Source organism: Neomonachus schauinslandi, chromosome 8 (genome assembly GCF_002201575.2).
Source record: "Neomonachus schauinslandi chromosome 8, ASM220157v2, whole genome shotgun sequence".
NCBI lineage: Eukaryota > Metazoa > Chordata > Mammalia > Carnivora > Phocidae > Neomonachus > Neomonachus schauinslandi.
The window spans coordinates 85634245-85655462 of NC_058410.1; the positions used below are offsets into that span (position 1 = coordinate 85634245).

Genomic DNA, 21218 nt, shown 5'->3' on the forward strand with positions numbered 1-21218 from the left:
CATTGAACATTGCAGCTAGCCAAGGCCTTTACTATGTAGGGGACACGCTCAGGTCCTATTCTCAGGAACTAAAGAGTTAGGGAGGACAAATATGAGGCCACCCTTCCTTGTCCTGCTCTGCTCTTCCCCAAACAACTGGCTTTTTATGAAAGAGTTCAGGGAGCTGTGTAGATTAGTACTTACCCCAGAGTTTAAGGAAATTCCAGCTAAAGTAAATGATGAGTCTGAGCATTTGTAAGAATGGCCTCTGTTTTTAAGCCACATGAGAACTTGAAGGAAACCTGGAGGAATACGAGGTGTTTATTTCAGAAGATTGTCTTCCCTGAGCTGTTGAAAGGAGACAATAAGGAGATGGACTCTATTTTGTAGGAGGGAGATAGCAATAGTGTAAGAGATGTATGCTTTTTTTTTTTGATCTGATGAAAATTTAGTGGGGACTTAAAGTTATTTTTAAAGCTATCCCTCCAAATCCTGAGAACAGGATTTTGCAAGCAGCATTTAAAAATATTTTCATGGATTAAGGATATCTGTTGGGTTCTGCATGGCTCAAGTGGTCCATTGGGGGCTATCGTTAGTGCTTGCTGACCTTCTGGTGTTTGGCAGTAGGCTTGCCAAAATGTTTCTATAAACTTCACAAATGCTCACTTTTTAAATGTGCATCTATGAAGTAATGCACAGATTTTAAAAAAAATGCTTTGGGGAACATTTATATATAAGCTCTGTCCTTCAAAGTAGTCACCTTAAGAGATAATCCACGGCATTCTCATGTCACTTCCATTGGCTCAAATATTTTTGGAATTCTTTTTGTAGAATTATCTTCAGAAAGAGCAGTTTTAATCTGAAATGGCCATTTCTCATTTTATATCCCAAGTGGTTATCCTAAGCTGGATCATCTTACACATTCTGGTCATTCCTAACTGATCTACACAGAATTTGTGACTTATCTAGATGCAGGCAGGGTTGGCCAGAGAATTGCCCCATTTTCTCCAAGGGAGAACACAAGAGAATGACTGGCCAAGAGCTACTTGATCTTAAGCCAATTAGCAAATTGCTCAGAAGTGGCCACTCCTTCCTGAAGGAGCATCCCCTTGCTGCTCCTCCCAAGAGAGCACCCAGGTTCCCCCTTTACAGGATCCACTCCTGGAGCCCTGCTCCTGTGGGGCCAGAGAATGGAGAATGGTGACATTTCAGTATTGAAGAAGATTCTAGAAATCATACTCACATCCTTATTTTTAGGCTTACCTACTCCTATGCCTGAGATGGGGTGAGATGGATTCGTTGTGCCCCAGGTGGGAATGCAGAATGCCTCTACATAGAGATGGTGTAATGAGTAGTGACTCCTAGTGGTTAGTAGAGACTTCAGCTCCATTTACAGGTCCTAAGCTTTTGTGGACTAGCCTGGAAACCGAATGGCCTTTGATGGCATACATTGGTGGGGAAAAATCATTACAAAGTTTAAAATCACAACCATCTTATGTGTAACCAAGTTACAAATCAGGAAGGAAGTAGAGATGGCAGTGTATTCTGTACCTAAGTTAAAAAGTAAGTCAAAATACATGATTGTACATCTCTTAAGCTAATGATGTTTACTTTCTTGTCATCAGTTAATTGCTCCAACTCCAGGTTTGTGTACGTCTTCAGGGTTTTAGAAGAGTGTTTACCATCAGAAGAATTCTCCTTGGATTTTTCTTTCTAAACTAGAAACATTTGTTTACATAATGTCACTATTTCTTATTGTTACCTTTAGTTATGTTAACATGCTTCTGGAGGAACTTTTGTGATGAGATAAACAAGTGTGTGCTTCAGCTGAAAAAATTCACCCTTCTTTTTTATATTTCCAGGGAGCTCAAGGATTACGAGGCATTATGGGCATAGTTGGGGCCAAAGGGGAAAAAGTAAGATGATGATGATGATATGATATCAAAATGTAAAAATATTTGTTTGCCCATTTAAAAATATCTTATTTTCAGCAACATTTTTTAATTTCTTATTTGCTTTGTAGATGTTTTGTTAGGTTTTCACATTTCTGTTATAAACATAGATGACAGAAATGAGTAGGTATGTATGATACTTATGTATTATATATTTTAAATTATATTGGGTAGATAGGAATACGAGGGATGTTACATTTGTATTTCTTTATCATTACCAATAGTTAATACTGATAGCACTGACACGATATCTGGAGATCAAAGCAAATACAGGGGAGGATGGAAAGGGAGAGGTAAGAGAAGGCAGGATCTCCCCAGGGACACTAGGGCCACCCGTGGCCCTCCCTCCAGGCTGGTTGCTGAGCTCTGTCCTCAACAAGGATCATACACTTGTGGCCAATTTGCCAACCTGTCCTTAGCCCAGTCTCAAAAGCCAGATTCTCCTACCATTTCCATAGCAAGGCACCGTGAGATGATGGGGAGATTCAAACGGTAATAAGGACTTCAAATTTGTTATTTATTGGGAGAAACAAGCGAGTAGATAGCTAACTACAGTGTAAACAAGAGACACATAAATTTGAGGGCAAGTAGAGTAAGGGACTGAAGACGAAGGAGTGCTGGCTATTCTTGATCAGGGAACTGGGAGGGCTCATGGAGGAGGTGACATTAGAAGGATGCCAGGCCTAGAAGGATAACATGTTCCCACTGGTGGAGGATGGAGAATGGGGAATGCTTGGCTGGGTGAATATCATAAACAGAAATAATGGAAACCTGGACATTCCTGATGTGCTCAGAAATGTTTTTCTCACTGTGTGTGTGTGTGTGTGTGTGTATAAGGCTGTGTCTAGCTTTTCTATCAGATTTTAAGAAAATGGTTACTACTTAGAGAGTATATTAGGAAAGCCAATTTGTAGGTTCCAGGAGAAACAAAAAAGCACTTTGCCTGCCACCACTTCTGACCCTCGCCTCTTTCTCTTTAGAACTTCTATGGCTAATTTGTGTCATTTCACACAGAAGCAGAGACTTTTATTAACAGCTAAGCAGGAATAACTTGCACATTGTAGGTGCTCCATAAATCAAATTTTTCTAAAAGAAATGCACATTTTTGGAAATTGAAGGAATTATTTTGCGACCAATTCCTTCAACTTCATTTTTTTTTTCAGCCTCTTTGTCCCTTCTAAGTATTCTCATTCTGTCTGTTTTACTCTTCTATTTCCTCCAGAATATCTCTTTTCTAAAAACACTGTATTTTAAAAAAACGTGCTTCATATTTCTATATTCATGTTACCTTAAGTAACATTCTGTGTGTATCTCTTCTGTTATTAAATAATAAATCCCATTTATTTTGAAGTTGCTGATACCTCAGCCTTTGCTTTTTCTGGGTTTAAATCATTTAAAATATGTGACCCCACACTTTGAAACCAATTACTGTTCTTGATATGCTCTTTATTTGAAGTATTTTTTTTACTTGGCATTTTTCAAAATGTCTCATTTCCTTTGAGTTCTGTCAAATTGCTTTCAATAACAAAAAAGAAAAAAAAAAAAAGAAAGCAAGCTCTTCTCATGAACTCAGACCCCTGGAGTGGTTGCCTAGTAACAGCATTTTGGGACTGAGCTCATGCTGAACAGCAATAAGAGAGAGAGTGAGTGTATCACAGCCATTTCTATAATGCAAAGGCTGGACTCCGCGCTCACAACGCAGGGTGAATGATGAATTCAAGGTCTTTTTTGGGTCTTCCAAACCTCTTCTTCCCTGGTGAATGTAAAATGCTTTCTGCTCTCTTCTAGTGTTTAGGGATCAAAGAATTTCAAGTCTCTGTGGTGCCTCTGCTTCAGTTGTGTTCTTTCTTTGATTCTGCCTTTTCTGAACCTTCTATCAAAGGTTTTCTAATTCTTACTACAGATGCTGTCCACCTGGTTTTCTTGGCCTGACATCCATCCAGCACTCTTTTGACTGTTTTCCATTTATTTTATCATCTCCTTATCTCAACCCTATTCATTAGGAGATGGCCTGTTGACTTCAGTCACCCTTCTGCCTTCTCATTCACTTAGCGGATGAGAAAAAGATTTAAAGAAGGGGGTTGTATTATCATGTAGCGTATGCAGGAAGCACTAAAAAAAACCCTGATATATTTGTTTTAAGATCACATTTTGATTCTTATCATTAAATAAGGAGGTGATATGTACAATATAACCAAGTCACCATTGATTTCAAGATAATTAGATTTATAAAGCTCTGTAGTTCCCATCTCTTGGTACGGTGAATCTATTGTTAAGAAAATAGATGGATTATTTTTATATTAACCAGACCTAATGTCTATCTAGGATGGAATGGGGGCTACTCAAATCCTTATTACAATTCATTCTTCTAAATCACATGGCTGGACTTCTGATTCTGGATCTTGGTGGAAATCCAGTGTCACAGAATCCCACCCACAGCTGTGGCAGCAGCAGTCCATGGCAATCTTTCTGTTCTTTGGGTGGCTCCTTGGTCTTCACCATTAATGAATAGCCATAAGAATCCTGAGAACCCCAGAGGGTGACTCCTAAACCTCCTCTGATAGGTTTGCCAACTTCTCAAAATAGGTACCAGTGTTTATAATTCATGTCATCAATTAAGGATGGCTGTAGTGTTAAAATATCCAGAGTGGTATCAAAGATTGGCCATCAGTACTCTTGGTGGGATGAGGAGATGTAAACTAGTGTTTTCATATCTGAGGTGTCCAATGGAATACTCCCTGGGGTTCACCGATGAATACAGTATATATTACAGACACAAAACCTCCTTTTTATCTGGCTATTAATGTTCTATGGAAAGACTGATGTGCCTTTTAATGACTGATCTCAATTTCATTTCTTCGTCTTGTTTTTGGCAGGGTGCTCGGGGCTTAGATGGAGAACCTGGGCCTCAAGGTCTTCCTGGTGCACCTGTAAGTAGTTTTCCTTTTACAAGACCCAATGATAGATTATTTAGCAATGATCAGTGATAGATTATTTGCTCTGTGTGTGTGTGTGTCTGCATGCAAGTGTCTTTTACATGTGAATGATTCAAGTGGTAAAATTGGCAGTAGTTTTTATATTTATTTAAACAAATTTTAATTAAGATAAGCATCACTTCCTTGAATAAAGAGAAATGTTCTTTTGACTTGATATGGGTTTTTTTCACATAGGTGAAGTCAAATTGTTAAGTTTTTTTTTTTTTTTTTTTAGATTTTATTTATTTATTTGACAGAGAGAGACACAGTGAGAGAGGGAACACAAGCAGGGGGGAGTGGGAGAGGGAGAAGCAGGCTTCCTGCAGCGCAGGGAGCCCGATGCGGGGCTCGATCCCAGGACCCTGGGATCATGACCCGAGCCTAAGGCAGACGCTTAACGACTGAGCCACCCGGGTGCCCCAAATTGTTAAGTTTTTATGTTTGCTGTGTTTTCCTTTTGTTTTGGCTGCCAGGATGCTTAGAGTCACAGTAACTGTCTCATTTCAGGTTCTTGGGTAATTCTATCCTTTTCTGTGATTTCTGATCTCATTCTATATTTTTACTGCTATATGTACATGTGTCATTATTATAGGCTGCCTCAGACCTTTTCTAGAAATAAATAAAAAAGCCACCCATTAATAACCACCTTTATCACAGAAAAAGTAGAAAAGGTATAAGAAAAATAGAATTTCCAACTATCAAGCTCTTATGGCTCAAGGGAAAATGTAACTACATTATGCATTACGAGATCCAGCACTGGAGTATGTGGTAGAGGTAATGCATGTAAGAGGAGGATCCTAGAGGCGGGTTGATCTGGAAAGCCGTTCTGGGTGGGAAAGACAGCAGAGCACAGGTGAGAAGGAACACTGTTGGTGGTGATGGGGTGTGTGTTGTCACAGGGACTGTTACTGCTTGGCTTGGAAAGTTTCTGTTGAGAAGATGAAATTGAATATATAAAGTAGGATCACGTTGTGGAGAGTATTTAATGCTAATGGGAGCAATTTGAACTGATCTAGTAGCAACAGGAAGCCATTTGAGGTTTTAGAGTAGTTATGCAATTCAACAAAAGCTCTAGTTTAGGAAGACACATCCTCTCATCTATTACCCTCTATACCATAAATCAACATTAGCTGGATAATTTTGACAGAAACCATTATTATTGCCTGGAGAGTGAAATAATATGGAGAAAAGATGGGCAACTGACCCAAACCTCAACCCACCATGATAGTCAATGAGTTTAGCTGATACGTGGACATAGTTACTGACGTTAAGGTTACCTGTAGTATGGATCCAAAGAGCACAGAAGAATTACACATTTAAAATGAAATCAAAGGACATGTGAGTCTTTGTGATCCCTATGGCAATATAAATTTTTAAGACAATGTAATTTTTATAAAAAGATTTCTTGAGCTGGGCATCCATGACAGAGCAAAGCATTGGGGTGAAAGAGCAGTAATAAGGTAATATGGATGGTGTTTTATAGTTTCAAAAGTCTATCAATAAGTAGCTTTTGCTATTTTTAACATTTTATTTTCATACAGGGTGATCAAGGACAGCGAGGACCTCCAGGAGAAATAGGTCCCAAGGGAGATAGAGTGAGTTCAAATTCATGTCAGTCACTACAGACATCGTGCTTTTTGGTGTCCTCTGCTGATTATGCTTATGTCTTTGATGTGCCCAAAGTGTCGTGATAAATGAGCATGTCTTGTCTATCCCTTCCCTTCTGCTCTGCAAGGGCCCTCAAGGTTCTAGAGGAATTCCTGGCCTCCCTGGGACCAAAGGTGACACGGTATGTCCTGAGCCATAGTCATCCACCACATTTTTCCAAGTGATTATTAACTTGTAATAAAACTTTAGAAAATAATGAAGGGAAGAAGAATGCGACTGTTTCTAAGACACAGTGTGTTGCTTTGTGTGTCTTTAGGGCTTGCCAGGTGTGGATGGCCGTGACGGAATACCTGGAATGCCCGGGACAAAGGTAGCTATGTAGCCCTGGCCACCTGAGCCCAGCATTTCCATTACTACATTACTGGGAGATTTACTCAGCTGGTTTTGGCTTTTTTCCTCCATTTAGTTTTTTCATCAAGTGTCAACTCAAAAATACTATTAGAATAGTATGTTTGTTTACTTGGTTTTAGGAACTCAGTAGAAATGCCCTGTTGATGAAAGCAGTTGGAAGAGATTGTGTATTTTGATTAAATTTATGTCCCAAGTCCATCCTCCCCATCCCGTCCCCCGTCCCACCTCACACCGCCCCCCTCCCCGCCCTGAACTGGATCATATTTTAAAAGTGCACATAAGGTCCACCTGTAGGGAATCCTTCTATGCAGAAGCCGTGTGTCCTTTCTTTTCTTGAAAGACTTATAGCAGTTCACACATGTTCGATGATGCAATAAAAACTTCTTTTCTCAGGGTGAACCAGGGAAGCCTGGGCCTCCTGGTGATGCAGGATTGCAGGGCTTACCTGTGAGTATTTGGGTCTTTAAATGTTTATTGGTTTAGCTACATATTTGGAAAATACGAATTTTAGGGAGAAATAAATAATTTGATAAGTTCTGGGGAAGAAATATGCTTTAAGTTTACATTTTTACAGTTTTACATTTTATACTTTTTTCCTGAATAAGGAACTATTTCTCTAATAATTATACTAAGCTTTAATTTGTATTTTGTATTCTTCTTCTCTCTTTAGTTCACTCAATCTTTCTTATATCTTTTTACTAATTCTGAGCTGTGGGCCAGGAGCACATACTCCCTCCTCCTTTTCACCAGTTCTGAAGTTCTTGTTAGCAGAGTTGAGTCATAAGAGGCTTGAGAGTATGCTCATGGAACGATGTGAGGTATAAGATACCACTTTTTTGATTGTGTGCTATTTTGAATTATTTGAATTGGCATTTCCCTGCATTGATGTGGCTAGAGGTTAACGTGGATTATACAGATATATTCTTGGAGACAAATGTTTCAAGGTAATAAAGGGATACTTGGTAATTTGAGGGCTGACCTCAATTTATTATGATATCTGACATTTTAAAATAATCAGTTAGAGGACAGTAGGACTCCCAATAGTACCAGGTTTTAGTTCGAGCCAGTGTTCTCCTACCATTCCGTTTTTCTACTTCAGGTTTAGCGTTTCAGTAGGTCTTTGTTTTGTTATTCTGTACATGGGATCATGCTGGTAGGAGCTCCCCTTGACTGGATTATAATTTGGAAATTCATGCTTGAAAAATAACTTTAGTTTAGAGGTAGCATTTGCCTAAGGGTATTCAGACTTAACAAGCCAGATAGAGTAAAGCCATTCCTACTAAACTGTGGGTAGTTCTAGAACCGTTCAGAATTTGGGAATTAGGAAGAATCTCCCTCACACTAAAGCTTTGATGTTGTCACGATTCTCTCAGCCCCTCGGCAGTGTGCAGTGGGCATGGCATCTCACAGATTCTCCGCTGAGGTGATTCAACCCATGTTCTGTGTGTCCTCTTTTAGGGTGTACCTGGGATTCCTGGTGTAAAGGGTGTTGCTGGTGAAAAGGTAAAAGATGAAAACTTTTTAACTAGTACTTTTCTCTGTTTTTTTTTATTTTTTCATTAATATGTTTTATCATTTTTAGTATTTCCAACCTTTTATTTTATATTTGATCCTAAAGAGAAATTTAAAAAAAGGCTTTTTTTAAGGCCTCAAATACTAACCTCTTTCCTAGCTGCAGAAAGAATACTTTGACCAATTGTTGCTGATTAGACTTCTTTCCTGGGAAGTGTCATCCTTTGTCAGTGCAAAACAGAGACAGTGTTATTGCTCTTTACCACTTAAAATAAGGACATTATGATTAAGCTATAGAAATTATGTCAGTGAATATTACTAACATGATTTCGCTTAAACTGAAAAGATATTAAACATTTCGTTCTCAGACTGATCAACCAATGCTTATATTGCAGCAATTAAAAGCAATAGGTGAAGGAAAAATGAAAGGGATAAGATATAGCTTTACTCTAAATAAAAGAGATAACATGGGAGTAACGTAGAATTTGGTCACTACTGCGTTATATGGCTATAGCTCTCCAGTTACTGGGGTCCACAGCATCTTCAGCAGAAATGCTCCCTTCCTAAGTGGACCGTGAGAGATTGGTGGTGGAGATGGATCTCCAGACATGTGCTTTCTCTGGAGCTTGCTGGCAGGGTCCTCTCAAGAGCACACCCACCTATTCCTCATGTTCACAGGATTCTTTTTAATTTTAATAGTGTCAGTGTCAGATAAAAGGGCTCCAAGAAGTTTATTGGAGATAGAAATGGTAAATGTCATTAACATTGTGAAGAAAGAAAAATCTTCTTATTCATTTTTTGACATTTGACCTTCATTTTTGAACATTTTTTTTGATACCTTTATTATACTTCTGGGAATAACAGAAAAGTATCCTGAATCTAAAGAACTTTAACGTATCCATCAAGAAAGAGATTCTATATCCTCCCAAATTTTCAGTGTGAAATTGGGAAATTAATGCTATTTAGGTGTAAGAAATGCCCAGTCTGGGTAAGACAGGTTGATGATTTTGCTTACTTGCTGTCTGAATTACTTCGAATGTCGCATTTTACCTTTAGGGTAACACAGGTGCTCCGGGGAAGCCTGGTAAACTGGGGAATTCAGGCAAACAGGTAAGATGACATGAGTTACCTTTCCTTATGTTATCACCTGTTGTAATCACTCAGCAAAGAATTAGGGAGTGTTAACTTTTTCTTTCCCTGCCTTCCTCATAACAGGGCCCACAGGGGCTGCCAGGAGAGGTGGGACCCCGAGGGCCGCGGGGGCTTCCTGTGAGTACTCCTTTTCTATAGAACCTTCTGAAGTGCCTTCTCAGGGTTTGGCTGGGTGTCCTTCCAGTCATTTATTCATTTATCCATGAATGCCTTCTCAAGTTGGAGCATGTGCTAGTTGAGAGAGACAGGGAAACGGGAATGCTCGTCGTGTATACAGTCTGCTTTTTAAAAAATTTTTTAAGTATTTTTAAAAAGCATGAGGACCCTTTTTGCTCTTATCTCATGTTGAAGGAAATATTTTAGTGTGGTTAAAAAAACAACTTTAATGAGCTGTAATTCATATACTATATAATTCAACCATTTAAAGCATACAATTCATTGATTTTTAGCATATTTACAGAATTATGGAATCATTGCCACAGTCAATTTTAAAACCTTTTCATCACCCAAAAAAACCCTCCTCTGTGTCCACTTGCAGTCACTCAACATTTCCCCCCAATCCTCTCAGCCCTAGGCAACCACTAATCCACTTTCTGTCTAGATTTGCCTGTTCTGAAAATTTCATATAACTAGAATCATACAGTATGGGGTTTTTTCAGTGAATGGCTTCCTTCAGCATGTTTCAAGGCTTAGCTATGCTGTAGCATGTATCCCTACTTCATTCTTTTTTATTGCTGACTAATGTTCAATAGTATGGACATACCGCCTTTCCTTCATTCTTTCATCCACTGATGGACATTTGGGTTGTTTCCACTTTTTGGCCATTATGAATAATGAAGCTGTGAACATTTTTTCTACAAGTTTTCCTGTGGACACATGTTTTTATTTTCTTGAGTAGAACACCTAGGAGTGGAATTTCTGGGTCATGTGGTAACTATATTTAATCTTTTGAGAAACTGAGGGACTTCTTTTAGTGTGAGTTTGTAATGTGTCTATTTTGCAGCCAATACAGCAATGTATATTATCTCACTAGATACACTTTAACCCTTAGAGAGAAACTGATTAGGAAATTAAACAAATCAATTATGATTTCTACAGATTGTTGCTCAGAGCCTGTGCTCAAGTCAAGCTGGATTCCATGCTCATTTCCAAATAATCTCTGCACTTCTCAGCCCACCTGTTTTCTTTTGTTACTCTGCCCTTAGATGGCTTTCTTCTCCATTTCTCTGACTCAACAGCCCATGTCCTTTCTTAGATGTAACTGAAATGTTAATTCGACAGTGAAACCATCTCTGATTATGCCCTATCCCCCAGGTAGAAGTGTTCTCTCCTTATTCTGAACCCTGTAACCCAGGGCCCCTTTTGCCCCATGCTGTGGGAACTGCAGGGAAGCAGGGACATCTCTGATCCACCTTTGCATTCTCTACATCTCTTCCCTCAGGGCCTGTCACAAGGTGGTGCTCAATCAATATTTCTAAAAACGAATTGAATTGGAGGTATAATAAATCTCACTGTGCTGCTTATGTTGGTAATAATTGACTTCTCACCTACTATAAATTTTACAGAAAAGTGTCATGAGAGGTTATAAGTATTGAAGTTCTGGAGCAGAGTTTTAACACCAAATCTACTGACAGAAAGATACATTTGTTCTTTCATCTTACATCATTACGTTTAGTTTCATAGATAACTTCACACATTTTCAATGATTCCTCACAAGTTTTATCAGTTTTTCATGCGAATGTCAAGTTGAAAAGCTGAGTAGAAGGAATGAAAACCTCTTTCTAATGTGTTCTACTAGTGGACCAGGGCTAATTGGAGCACGTCTTTGAAATTAAGTGGTATTCCCCTTTCAAACCATTGTTCTAAGAGCTTTAGCCCCGTGTCACAGCAACACACATTGGAGTTTTTTTGGTCACCTCCAGCAATTACATATGAGCACGTATCTTTACCAGTTGGATGGTGCTTCTGGCTTTCTTGCTCACACTACTGGTTATACCTGGATCTGGGTGACTCCTGGTTTACAGCAGGAGAATGGCGGCGGCCTTGGACGCCATGGCTCCTGGTCCATTTCCCTCTTTCAGGCTTCCCAGAACTTGCCAGGGCTTTTGCTGAGTAAGTTGTGTTTGCTCTGCTCTCATGTTTCTGACTGGGATGAGTGCCATGCTGATCTACTTCCAGTTTTCTGAAGATTATACACTCCTGGAGTACAGAGCCTCCCCCATTTTCTCTTGAGGTCCCACCCCCACCCTATCACCAACAGCTCTGAGCACAGAGGTCCACATATGGTGTGTTGTGGAATGATCGAAACTGCATTCCTGTGCCACCCAGGCCATGGAAAATTATCCCTGTCAATAATCTGTGAAGCAGCTGTGATGGTTATAGATTGTGATCTGCCTCTGTGTGTGAGGGAATATTTAAACCTACACCAGAGAAAAATATAAACTATACAATGCTATAAAATTGAATAGATTTTTAAAATATCTTTATGACAAACCTAAAAATTATCATTGTGGTAGGACTAATATGATCTTCCAATGTTAATATGAAGATGGGTTTGTAAAAGCAACAATCTGTAGAAATCATAATTGATCTTCTGGGTTAATCAGCATCCTTTTTCCCAGAGAGAGGCACTTAGGTATATGATTCAGACTAAGTATAATGATTTGTAATTTCTCACTTCTAAAATTAGCATGGTACTAAGAATAATGTTCATTCTTCAACTAGTTAGCATTTTGGGTAATCAGGCAAATACAACCACCATCACAATCTACAGCACAATGCAATAAAATCTAAATTTCTTTTTTTTGCAAAATACTTATGACAACACAAGTATAATGAAGTAGATTTTTTCTGTGATATTTTAGAAGTCTAGTATTTCCATTTGAAAAGGAAGACTTCCAGATGGAATTATTTGTCTGTATTTCTTGAAATGAGTTTTGCAAAATAGCTCTCAGTACTTGTTTATAAAGAAGGTGCCTTCTTGGGGTGGCTCAGTCGGTTAAGTGTCTGACTCTTGATTTTGGCTCAAGTCATGATCTCAGGGTTGTGAGATCGAGCCCCACATCAGGCTCCGCACTGGGTGTGGAGCCTGCTTGGGATTCTGTCTCCCTCTCTCCCTGCCCTGCCCCCCTCCCGCTCTCTAAAAAAAAAAGAAGACGATTCTTCTTGGTGATCAATGGTCTTGACAGAAACTGGAGAAATGAGGACTAGGGACTTTTTTTTTTTTTCCCCAAGAGCAACTTGTACTTTTAAAGAAACTTGGGAGATTTGAAAGGCAAAGAACATTTAATTAAACAGATTAAAATGCTTAATTTTGACTGATTTCTATAGTTCTTGGGTAAAACCTGGGATAAAAATAACTAATGCTCTCATAGTGCTTACTCTAGCCACGTACTGTTCTAAGTGCTTTATGTATCTATTCAGTCCTTTCAAAAACCCTATGAGATTGGTATTGTTTTTATCCCCACTCTACAGGTGAGGAAACTGAGGCACAGAGAGGAGAAGTTGTGGGGCTGGAGTTGGCTGGGGCCCACATGGTGGAGCCTGGTTTCAGACCTGGCAGTGGGGCTCAGTGCCCGCAGCGTCATCTCCACCCTCCAGTGCCTCGACGGCTCAAGTCAAGGCTCTGCAGGATGGTTTTTATTTGAAGTTAGCTTGCCCAATTCTAAAGGTACAAGGCATATTTAGCAAACTTTAAATTTTGGTGTTTATGGAATTTTCGTAGTGAGCATTTAACAAGAGTCTAAAGTAAAGCTGGTGAAGACAAACAAACACAACATAAACCCAAGCAGATTCCTGGGTCTGACCTCAAAATCACAGAATAAGAATCTAGGGGAGAGGGGGGAAGATAGGAGGAAGAACAAGGAGATGGAGTGGTGGAAGACATCTAGTGAAATATATTTCTAAAACACTCTTTGGGGGATTCTGATGCACAGCCAGAGTTGGGAATCACTGGTAGAGGGTCTGCAACTTTTTTAAGGCCTCGATTGGCTTCTTAAGTAGGGAGTGGTTGGCAGATGTGTCTGAACATGCTGGAGATATATATGGTGGCACAGAGCATCCAAGAGGGAAAAAAAAGCCTTTAATTTGGTCCTCATATTTTTAATGGTAGGATTTTGCCTTTTTTCCTGGTTCCTTACAATCCTTTTGTTACAGATCATAACTCTTGTTGTCACGGGGCTTGTAAATCTTAGCTACTGGGCAGAAAAGCCATATCCCTACCAGTTTCCCTTGCCCACATCTGAGAATATGGTTATACCACAGCTGTTGAAACATAGGAGATTTACCATTTATAAGTTTAGCACACCTGGGGTTACAAGGTCATGGTTAATTGCTCCCTACAACATGTGTTCAGTTTAACCTATGTTTTTAGATATGACTATTTATATCTCGGTTCATGTTCACACTTCATGAACACTTCATGTTCATCTTACTTACATGTTTTTAGAATACATAGAAATCATAGGAATGGCCATCAGAAAATCTTGTCCTAACACTTTATTCATAACTGCTTGGTCATTGTTGTGAAAATCAACATTACCTTTTTCAACCTTGAGGTGATTTCTATAGAAATACCTACATTTAAAATGGCCAAGAATTTAAAGGATGAAAGAGAAAAAAAAAATGAGGAACACATTCTGTCTGTTTGTGTACTAACAGAGGAGTAAATGCTTGTAATTTTACTGACCTGTGCATGCTGGGCTCTCTTGGGAACAGAAGGTCAGCAGAATAGTCTCCACTGGGGTTCTGAGCCATTCATATGTGTTACCAAGGGCCTGCCAGTGGTTGGAAAACACTTACAAATTGACTAATAGGAGCTCATGAAAGAGAAAATAAGTACCAGCAGAGAAAATCTTTGTCTTTGGCAAAATAATCCCAACAAAAGAGAAATGAAAAGTCACACAGTCCTTTATTTTAACTTAGCCCTTTGGTTTGTGAAAGAGAAAAAAAGTACATCAATCATCTTTCTTTTGGCATAATGATGCATGTATTTAGAAGTGAATACTTGGGAGTTTGTTTGGAGGTTCTAACGGGAGTGCAACTACTCGTTATACCCTTGACCGAAGAACGGTTTTGTATATATATATATAATGTATATATAGGTGTATATATATGTACATATATATATGGTTTTGTATATATATAATATATATATGTACATATATATACATATATATATATAAAAGAAGTGAATACTTGAGGTTGTGCCAAGAACTGCTTTCCCCTTCTGATATCATTAATTAGTTTTCCCACCAATGACTGTTAATTATATTGTGAATTAAAGTCATGTTAGCCCAATGGCATTTCGGATCTTCATCATGATGCAGTTCAGAAATTATTTGAAAATGCCAACAGAGCAGATATACTGAAGAAAATCTGTCTTGAACTTTCAAGTGCTGGGCTAAATTAATGGAGTAGAACCCAATCTTTATATTAATAGATGGATAGAAGAATCTATCACAGTGGCTGGTTTTCATCTAGTCTTACATCTTTCCAGTGCCCATCCTCATAGGCCTGCCTCAGGCTTCTAAGCCGCTCACAAGGGTTAAGGGCCAATGTATCATCCAAACTTACATATTAGACAGGTTGCTTATATAAAATTTTTTGAAAACTATTTAAGAGCATTTCATTTAAATCACCTATAAGTCATTTGAGACAACTGCCACTTAAGTGTAGCTCAAAGCTAGAGACTTGTAATTTGGCAAATATTACTTAATCCTTTAAAGAAACTGAAAATTCAGAAGGATTATGGACCTTGACACTTGGTTCAACTTAGAGATAAATGAATAGCATATGGGCCAGATCAGGATAATCTTAGCAGGAGCATTTATAAATATCAAGAATTAATATGAAGTTGTCATGTCATTTTAAAGTAAAATGAACTCAAAAGACTACTTTCATTTTTATGTACACTATCCAGGAGATGTGATTATTTATCCAATAATCTTGTGTTCAGTTTAGTTGAATATGAGTTAGAAATAAAACAAGCTTTTATCAGACTGCATAAGACTGTATGAGGTTCTTGGGGAAAGAAATTGAAGAATTCATGTGTCTCCTTTTCTCAAAGGGCTTAGAGTTTCAAATAAAGAATTGAAATTGGCTCACAAAATGAAATGTTGCTTTCGGTGTATTTTCATTATAAATTATACTTTCCAAAGTTTATTTAATCTTTTAAGACATGTTTAGAACAAGAATGAGTAGAACAAAGAGTTTTGTATGTTAGAAACTTTGTAAATTTCTATTCTCTCTGTCTTTTTGAAGTCGCATTAGTAATTTAAAGGCAAACATCCCCGTCCTGTTTCTCTTTTTCTTTTCCCACTCTTGTACAGTTCAAGATCGTTTGCTAGATGCTGCTTTAATATGTACTGTGGACCAGAAATTTACCGTGTTTTAGGCATTAGGTGGAATTCAAAATTGATGTACCTAATACCTCAAGAACACACACTCTAATGAGAGGATAAAACACGTACACAGATAACCATTATATAAGTTACATTGTGATTCAGATGCTGGAAATTACTAATTGTCATTTCACATAGATGTAGCAGACATCGTTTTTATCTAATGGGCCATGGTCACCAGGAACAACATGACCACATTCACCGAAGGATAAACACTGGGGAGGCTGGGGGCATTTTACAGAAAGGTCTCTGGCTTCAGTCGAAGATGGGGAGGATACTTTGATGACTTTTATATTTAAACAAAAACCTAAGTAGAGTGTTGTTTTACTGACATAGTAACTAAGCATTTGAGTTTTGGCATACTAGCCAGTTGACGGTCATGTTTGTGTTTTTCCAGGGCAGTAGAGGAGGAATAGGACCAGTGGGACCCCCAGGACTACCAGGTAAACTGGTAAGTAATATTTCCAGCCTCCAGAAGTTTATTTGCTTTATACAAAACACAGTACATTTCAAAAAACAAGCAAGGAGAGAAGAACAATGTACAAAGGGTGACTTAATCATCTGTACTTGATTTCTATTGTTATGTGAACGCGTGAAAATGTAAATGGGAAATTTCAAGTTATACCTAGGATACCCTCCGAGGGTATTTTAATCAGTGTGGTTTGCAGCATACATTTTGAAACCAGGAGAAACGTCAAGTGCTATACTTGGCCTCTGGCGGTTCTTGGAATTGAAGAGAAGTGGGCGTGAGCGCTGCCTTGTACTTCTTGAGCCCTGCTTGTTTACACAGACAGAGAAGCAGCACTATTGCAGGGACTCCACTGAAAGAGCCCACGGTTGGCAAGGGTGCAAACCCAGGAACTGAGGACCTCCGAGGTGGGACCAAGCGGGTGGAGGGACTGGCCTATTTTTTTCCCTGGAGAGCCTGGGAGAGAGGCAGATTTGAGGAGCAGAGTTAAACCAACGACAGCGCATTTGTTTTAGACGAGAGTCCACACACCCAAGGTTGTGTCTGCCTCGTGTGACTGCAGTGTCGTGCTAACAGCGATTCTGGAGACCCTGTGTTTGTTTTTCAGGGTTCTCCTGGCAGCCCTGGCCTCCCTGGCTTGCCTGGCCCCCCTGGCCTTCCTGGAATGAAAGGTGACAGGGTAAGATATCTAGCCCCCCCCCGAAAGTTCCTTATTTGGAAGGATGAGTTTTACTATATTGAGAAACCGAGCTTGCTTTCGGCACAGTGGAGATTTTTATAGCAATTATCATGGACAGCTATCAAGAAAGGTATCCTGAATTAGTGAGAGTTGAGATTAAGGAGCTAAAAAAAATAAAAAAAAATATATAATAATTTACCAGAAGGAAAATACAAAAGTTGAGAAAAGTAAAAATGCCAGTTGTAATCATAGTTCCTGTTTAGTTTTAAATTTACATTCCTACCAGTCCAATTTTATGTGGATGTGATCAGAGAGCACCCCGAGTTGCCAGCTTTTGGACAACTGTCAGTTTCTTCAGGCCTTACCTGGCTGTTGTTAGGTTGTCATCCTGATTTTTTTTTTTTTTTTTTTAAGTAAGCTCCACGCCCAGCCTGGAGCCCTGTTGTTAGGTTGTGGGGAGAGGAGCAAGTCCTCATCTGTCACATTATTCATACTTGCCCTTATCTACCAGCCTGAGGAGGGAAGTTGGTTCATTTGAAATTATAGAATTGAACATCTCAAAATACTGAAAAGGTATTATGTTTTATTCGTTACAGGGAGTAGTCGGTGAGCCAGGTCCAAAGGGTGGACAGGTAGGTCCTATCAGGAGAGTATGAAATGCAGTCCGTGATGTGCATGGAGGTGCCTCACCAGCAGGGGGCACTGGCTGGTTTATGGGTGTGAATAAAAGGACGGAGGCTAGCAGTGTTTCTCAACTGTGCTTCATAGTGTGTGAAAGCTAGAGTTTAGTTTGGTCTGTAACCTTATCTACTGCTTTAATAGGCTGGAGCTGATGATTGCTCTGCCTCCAAGATGACACATTGAAAAGAGTGTCCCTTGCTCTCATTCACCAGATTGGTTTACTTGTGACCGATGGAGCCTTCTAGAGCCGCATCATCATATTTTGAGTTTTTCTGTATCAAGACCTTAACAAATAAAGTGTGAATGTGAATTAGAGTTAGTCCTTTTTCTGGGTTCCTTTTTCTACAGTGAAAGCCTTTTTTCAAGGATTACCTAATTATAAAATTGCTGGATACAATCATTAATCCTTAACTTTAGAAGAAACTCAACCTCACCTGCTATCTTTTCTCTAGACTCTGTTCTATTTTTGACTAGCCACTGACAGCTAGATTGAAAAGCCATTGAGGGCATTTTGTATTTCTGCATGATCTGGTGGGCACTGTGGGCACTTAGGAATGCTTATCAATGTTGACGGGTTAAAACTGAGACAAGGGACTAAGAATTCAAAAATGTGACTTTTAATTTTAATTTTTAGGGTTCGTCTGGTGAAGAAGGTGAAGCAGGAGAAAGGGGTGAACTTGTAAGACATTTTGTTTTGGTTAATGATGAGCCTTACTGATTTTTTTTTTTTTAAAGATTTTATTTATTTATTTGACAGAGAGAGACACAGTGAGAGCAGGAACACAAGCGGGGGGAGTAGGAGAGGGAGAAGCAGGCTTCCTGCAGAGCAGGGAGCCCGATGTGGGGCTCGATCCCAGGACCCTGGGATCATGACCTGAGCCGAAGGCAGACGCTTAACGACTGAGCCACCCAGGCACCCTTGAGCCTTACTGATTTCTAACTGTACTAGAAACATAATTTTTCTTTTTCTCTGATACTGTTATCCTTGCCGACTTCTTCAGCGGCTGTGGTGTTTTTATATAAACTAATGAATGACTCCCCAAGACTGCCGCCAAGTTCAAGTAAAGCAGAGGGTAAACATCCCAAAATTGATAGACCAGGCCTTAAGCCTTTGAAGAACAAAGTGTTCTCTTATAGGTGGTGACTTTCTTGTGGCTTTACACCTAGACATTCAAAGTGATTCTTAGATGACTATAGAAAGTCTATGAATAGTGCCTATCATGGAAACAAAATGAATTTTATTATAGCCAGAAAGCCGTGGCTCACAAGTTTGACTGTGGGTACTTTCCATAGTCTAAAACCTTCCAAAGAAGTGACCTCCATCTCCAGAGGATGCTGCTGCTAAATCTCCAGGAAAGCAGCAAGAATGAGAAAAAATTTTCTTTACTGCCAGAACTGCTACATCTGCGGGCTCATCTTTGTGGTTTTGACACAGTCTAACATGACCTAATGTGGAAACTTACATTTGGTCCTTTGGAGTGGTGATAGATTTCTCATAAAAGTTCCAGAGAGCACTTAGTGCAGAAAAAAAAATTCTTGTAATGTTGTTTTATTCAGATTTTCAGGATTTAGAGCTAATATTAATTTAACATCTGAATTAGGCAAAGCTCTCTATTAAGTAAATTTGAAAAGAATTATTTTAATTTTATTTTCTGTTAAAATTTTTCATTTTATGGGCTAAGAGGATGTTTTAAATCATTGTTTTGTGGTGGAGATGAACTGATGTGCTTGAACTTGAGCTGAATTCATATCTAGAATTAGGGGTGAGAGATTTATGCATAAAATGAGGCATATTTGGTTTGATAGACTTTTCCAGATGAGTTTTAGAATACTGTTAGAGTTTCAAAAATGAAGTCATCAGGTTTAAATGTCCACTATATTTTAAAACAGCATGCTAGTTTAATGTCTTTTGACTTACACATTTTAATTCTCAACACCTAGCATTTTAGATCTGGTTGGAGCCTAGTAGAGCTCCGATTCTACCATGTTATTTAACAGATAAGTTAGTCAAAAGCTAGGAGGTTACAAAGCTCAGAAAGTAGCAGAACTGGGACTAGAATCCAAATTTTGAATCTCATGTTTTTCTATAGTGCCAGAGTTCATCTCTTCATGGTTTTCTATAGATTTCAGCAACACAATAACCTATTAAATGTTTTTAGTAAACTGTCAAACATGAATGCATGGTTCTAACATAATTTTGTTTTATTGATTTAGGGAGAGATAGGATTACCTGGGCCAAAGGGATCTGTAAGTACAATGAACAATAATGGTATAAAAAAAATAAAAATATCAATAAAGCCATAGAAAATGCAATGCTCTGCTTTATGAAATCACTATAAAATTCAATTCTTAAAGGACTTACCTTCAAGGAAATTAATGTCTAAATTTACTCTTTAAGTAATGGATTCATCCAAAGGTGGGGGGAACCACCTCACAACAGTGTAAATGGATCTGCCTTTTGAATTAATCCACTCTAAAGGAAGTTTTTATCATAAGTAGCTCAATGAGTAGTATACATAGTAATTTCTTTCACAAATGGGTCATTTTAAAAGAACTGACTTGTCCTTTGTGGTGACAAGAGTATAAATGAATTTCACTGGCACTCATGCCATTGCAAATATTTCAGTAATTTTATTAATCTCCTGTGTGTTCTAGTTGGGGAAGTAACATAAAGTCGTAATGCATCAGAAAATTTAATAGACAATTATTAAAGCTAGAAAATGATCATCTCATTCAATTCATCATTTTACAGAAACTAAACTGATCTCCTTAGAGATTAGATGTATTCAGAATTATAGAACCAATAATAGAACCAATTATTAGAACAAAATTAATAGAATCAAGTATAGAACCAAGTAGAGAACCAGCAAACCTGGAATGCTTCACTAATTTGAAAGGAATGCACATTTAATACAATAAGAAATTTAAGAGAGTATAAGGGAAAAGATGAAGCTCAGACCTTAACCTCAAAGGCCACCACCACTAGCTTCCATTTAATCTTTTAGTCCTTCCTGTTTCTAGAATCTTCTCCACTCTTCTCTGTCCCTATCCAACACATTATCCTCATAGCAGCCAGTGCCATCTAGAGAAAAATATAAAGCCCACTCTTTATCCCTCCTCTGCATAAGCCCTTCAGGAATGACATTTGATAGAATAAAATCAGACTCTTAGCAAAATATACAAAGTCTTTGATGAAGTGATCTCTGCCTTGCCAACCTCATCTCTAGCTATCTGGAACTTCATCTGTTTGCAATTGTTTTTACTTGGCATGCTATTTAATGCCTTGTGCTGTTCTCCTAGCCTGGAACACTCTTCCTCTTTCCTTAGAAGAGCTACCTCCTACTTAGGCATGTAGCCCGATCCTCAGCTCAACTTTCCCCCCGGAGGACACCCCTCCCC

General features: G+C 38.7%; 1 protein-coding gene across 1 annotated transcript in view; it reads left to right on the forward strand.

The window, feature by feature from the left end:
* The window catches only part of COL9A1 (collagen type IX alpha 1 chain), an 83044-nt gene that overhangs the window by 41896 nt on the left and 19930 nt on the right, over positions 1-21218 (forward strand). Inside the window, exons 21-34 of the mRNA XM_044917214.1 lie at positions 1842-1895; positions 4808-4861; positions 6448-6501; positions 6642-6695; positions 6831-6884; positions 7319-7372; positions 8384-8428; positions 9494-9547; positions 9653-9706; positions 16388-16441; positions 17067-17138; positions 17735-17770; positions 18454-18498; positions 20034-20066. Coding sequence (XP_044773149.1) covers positions 1842-1895; positions 4808-4861; positions 6448-6501; positions 6642-6695; positions 6831-6884; positions 7319-7372; positions 8384-8428; positions 9494-9547; positions 9653-9706; positions 16388-16441; positions 17067-17138; positions 17735-17770; positions 18454-18498; positions 20034-20066 — 717 coding nt within the window. The remainder of the gene's footprint in view (positions 1-1841; positions 1896-4807; positions 4862-6447; positions 6502-6641; positions 6696-6830; positions 6885-7318; positions 7373-8383; positions 8429-9493; positions 9548-9652; positions 9707-16387; positions 16442-17066; positions 17139-17734; positions 17771-18453; positions 18499-20033; positions 20067-21218) is intronic.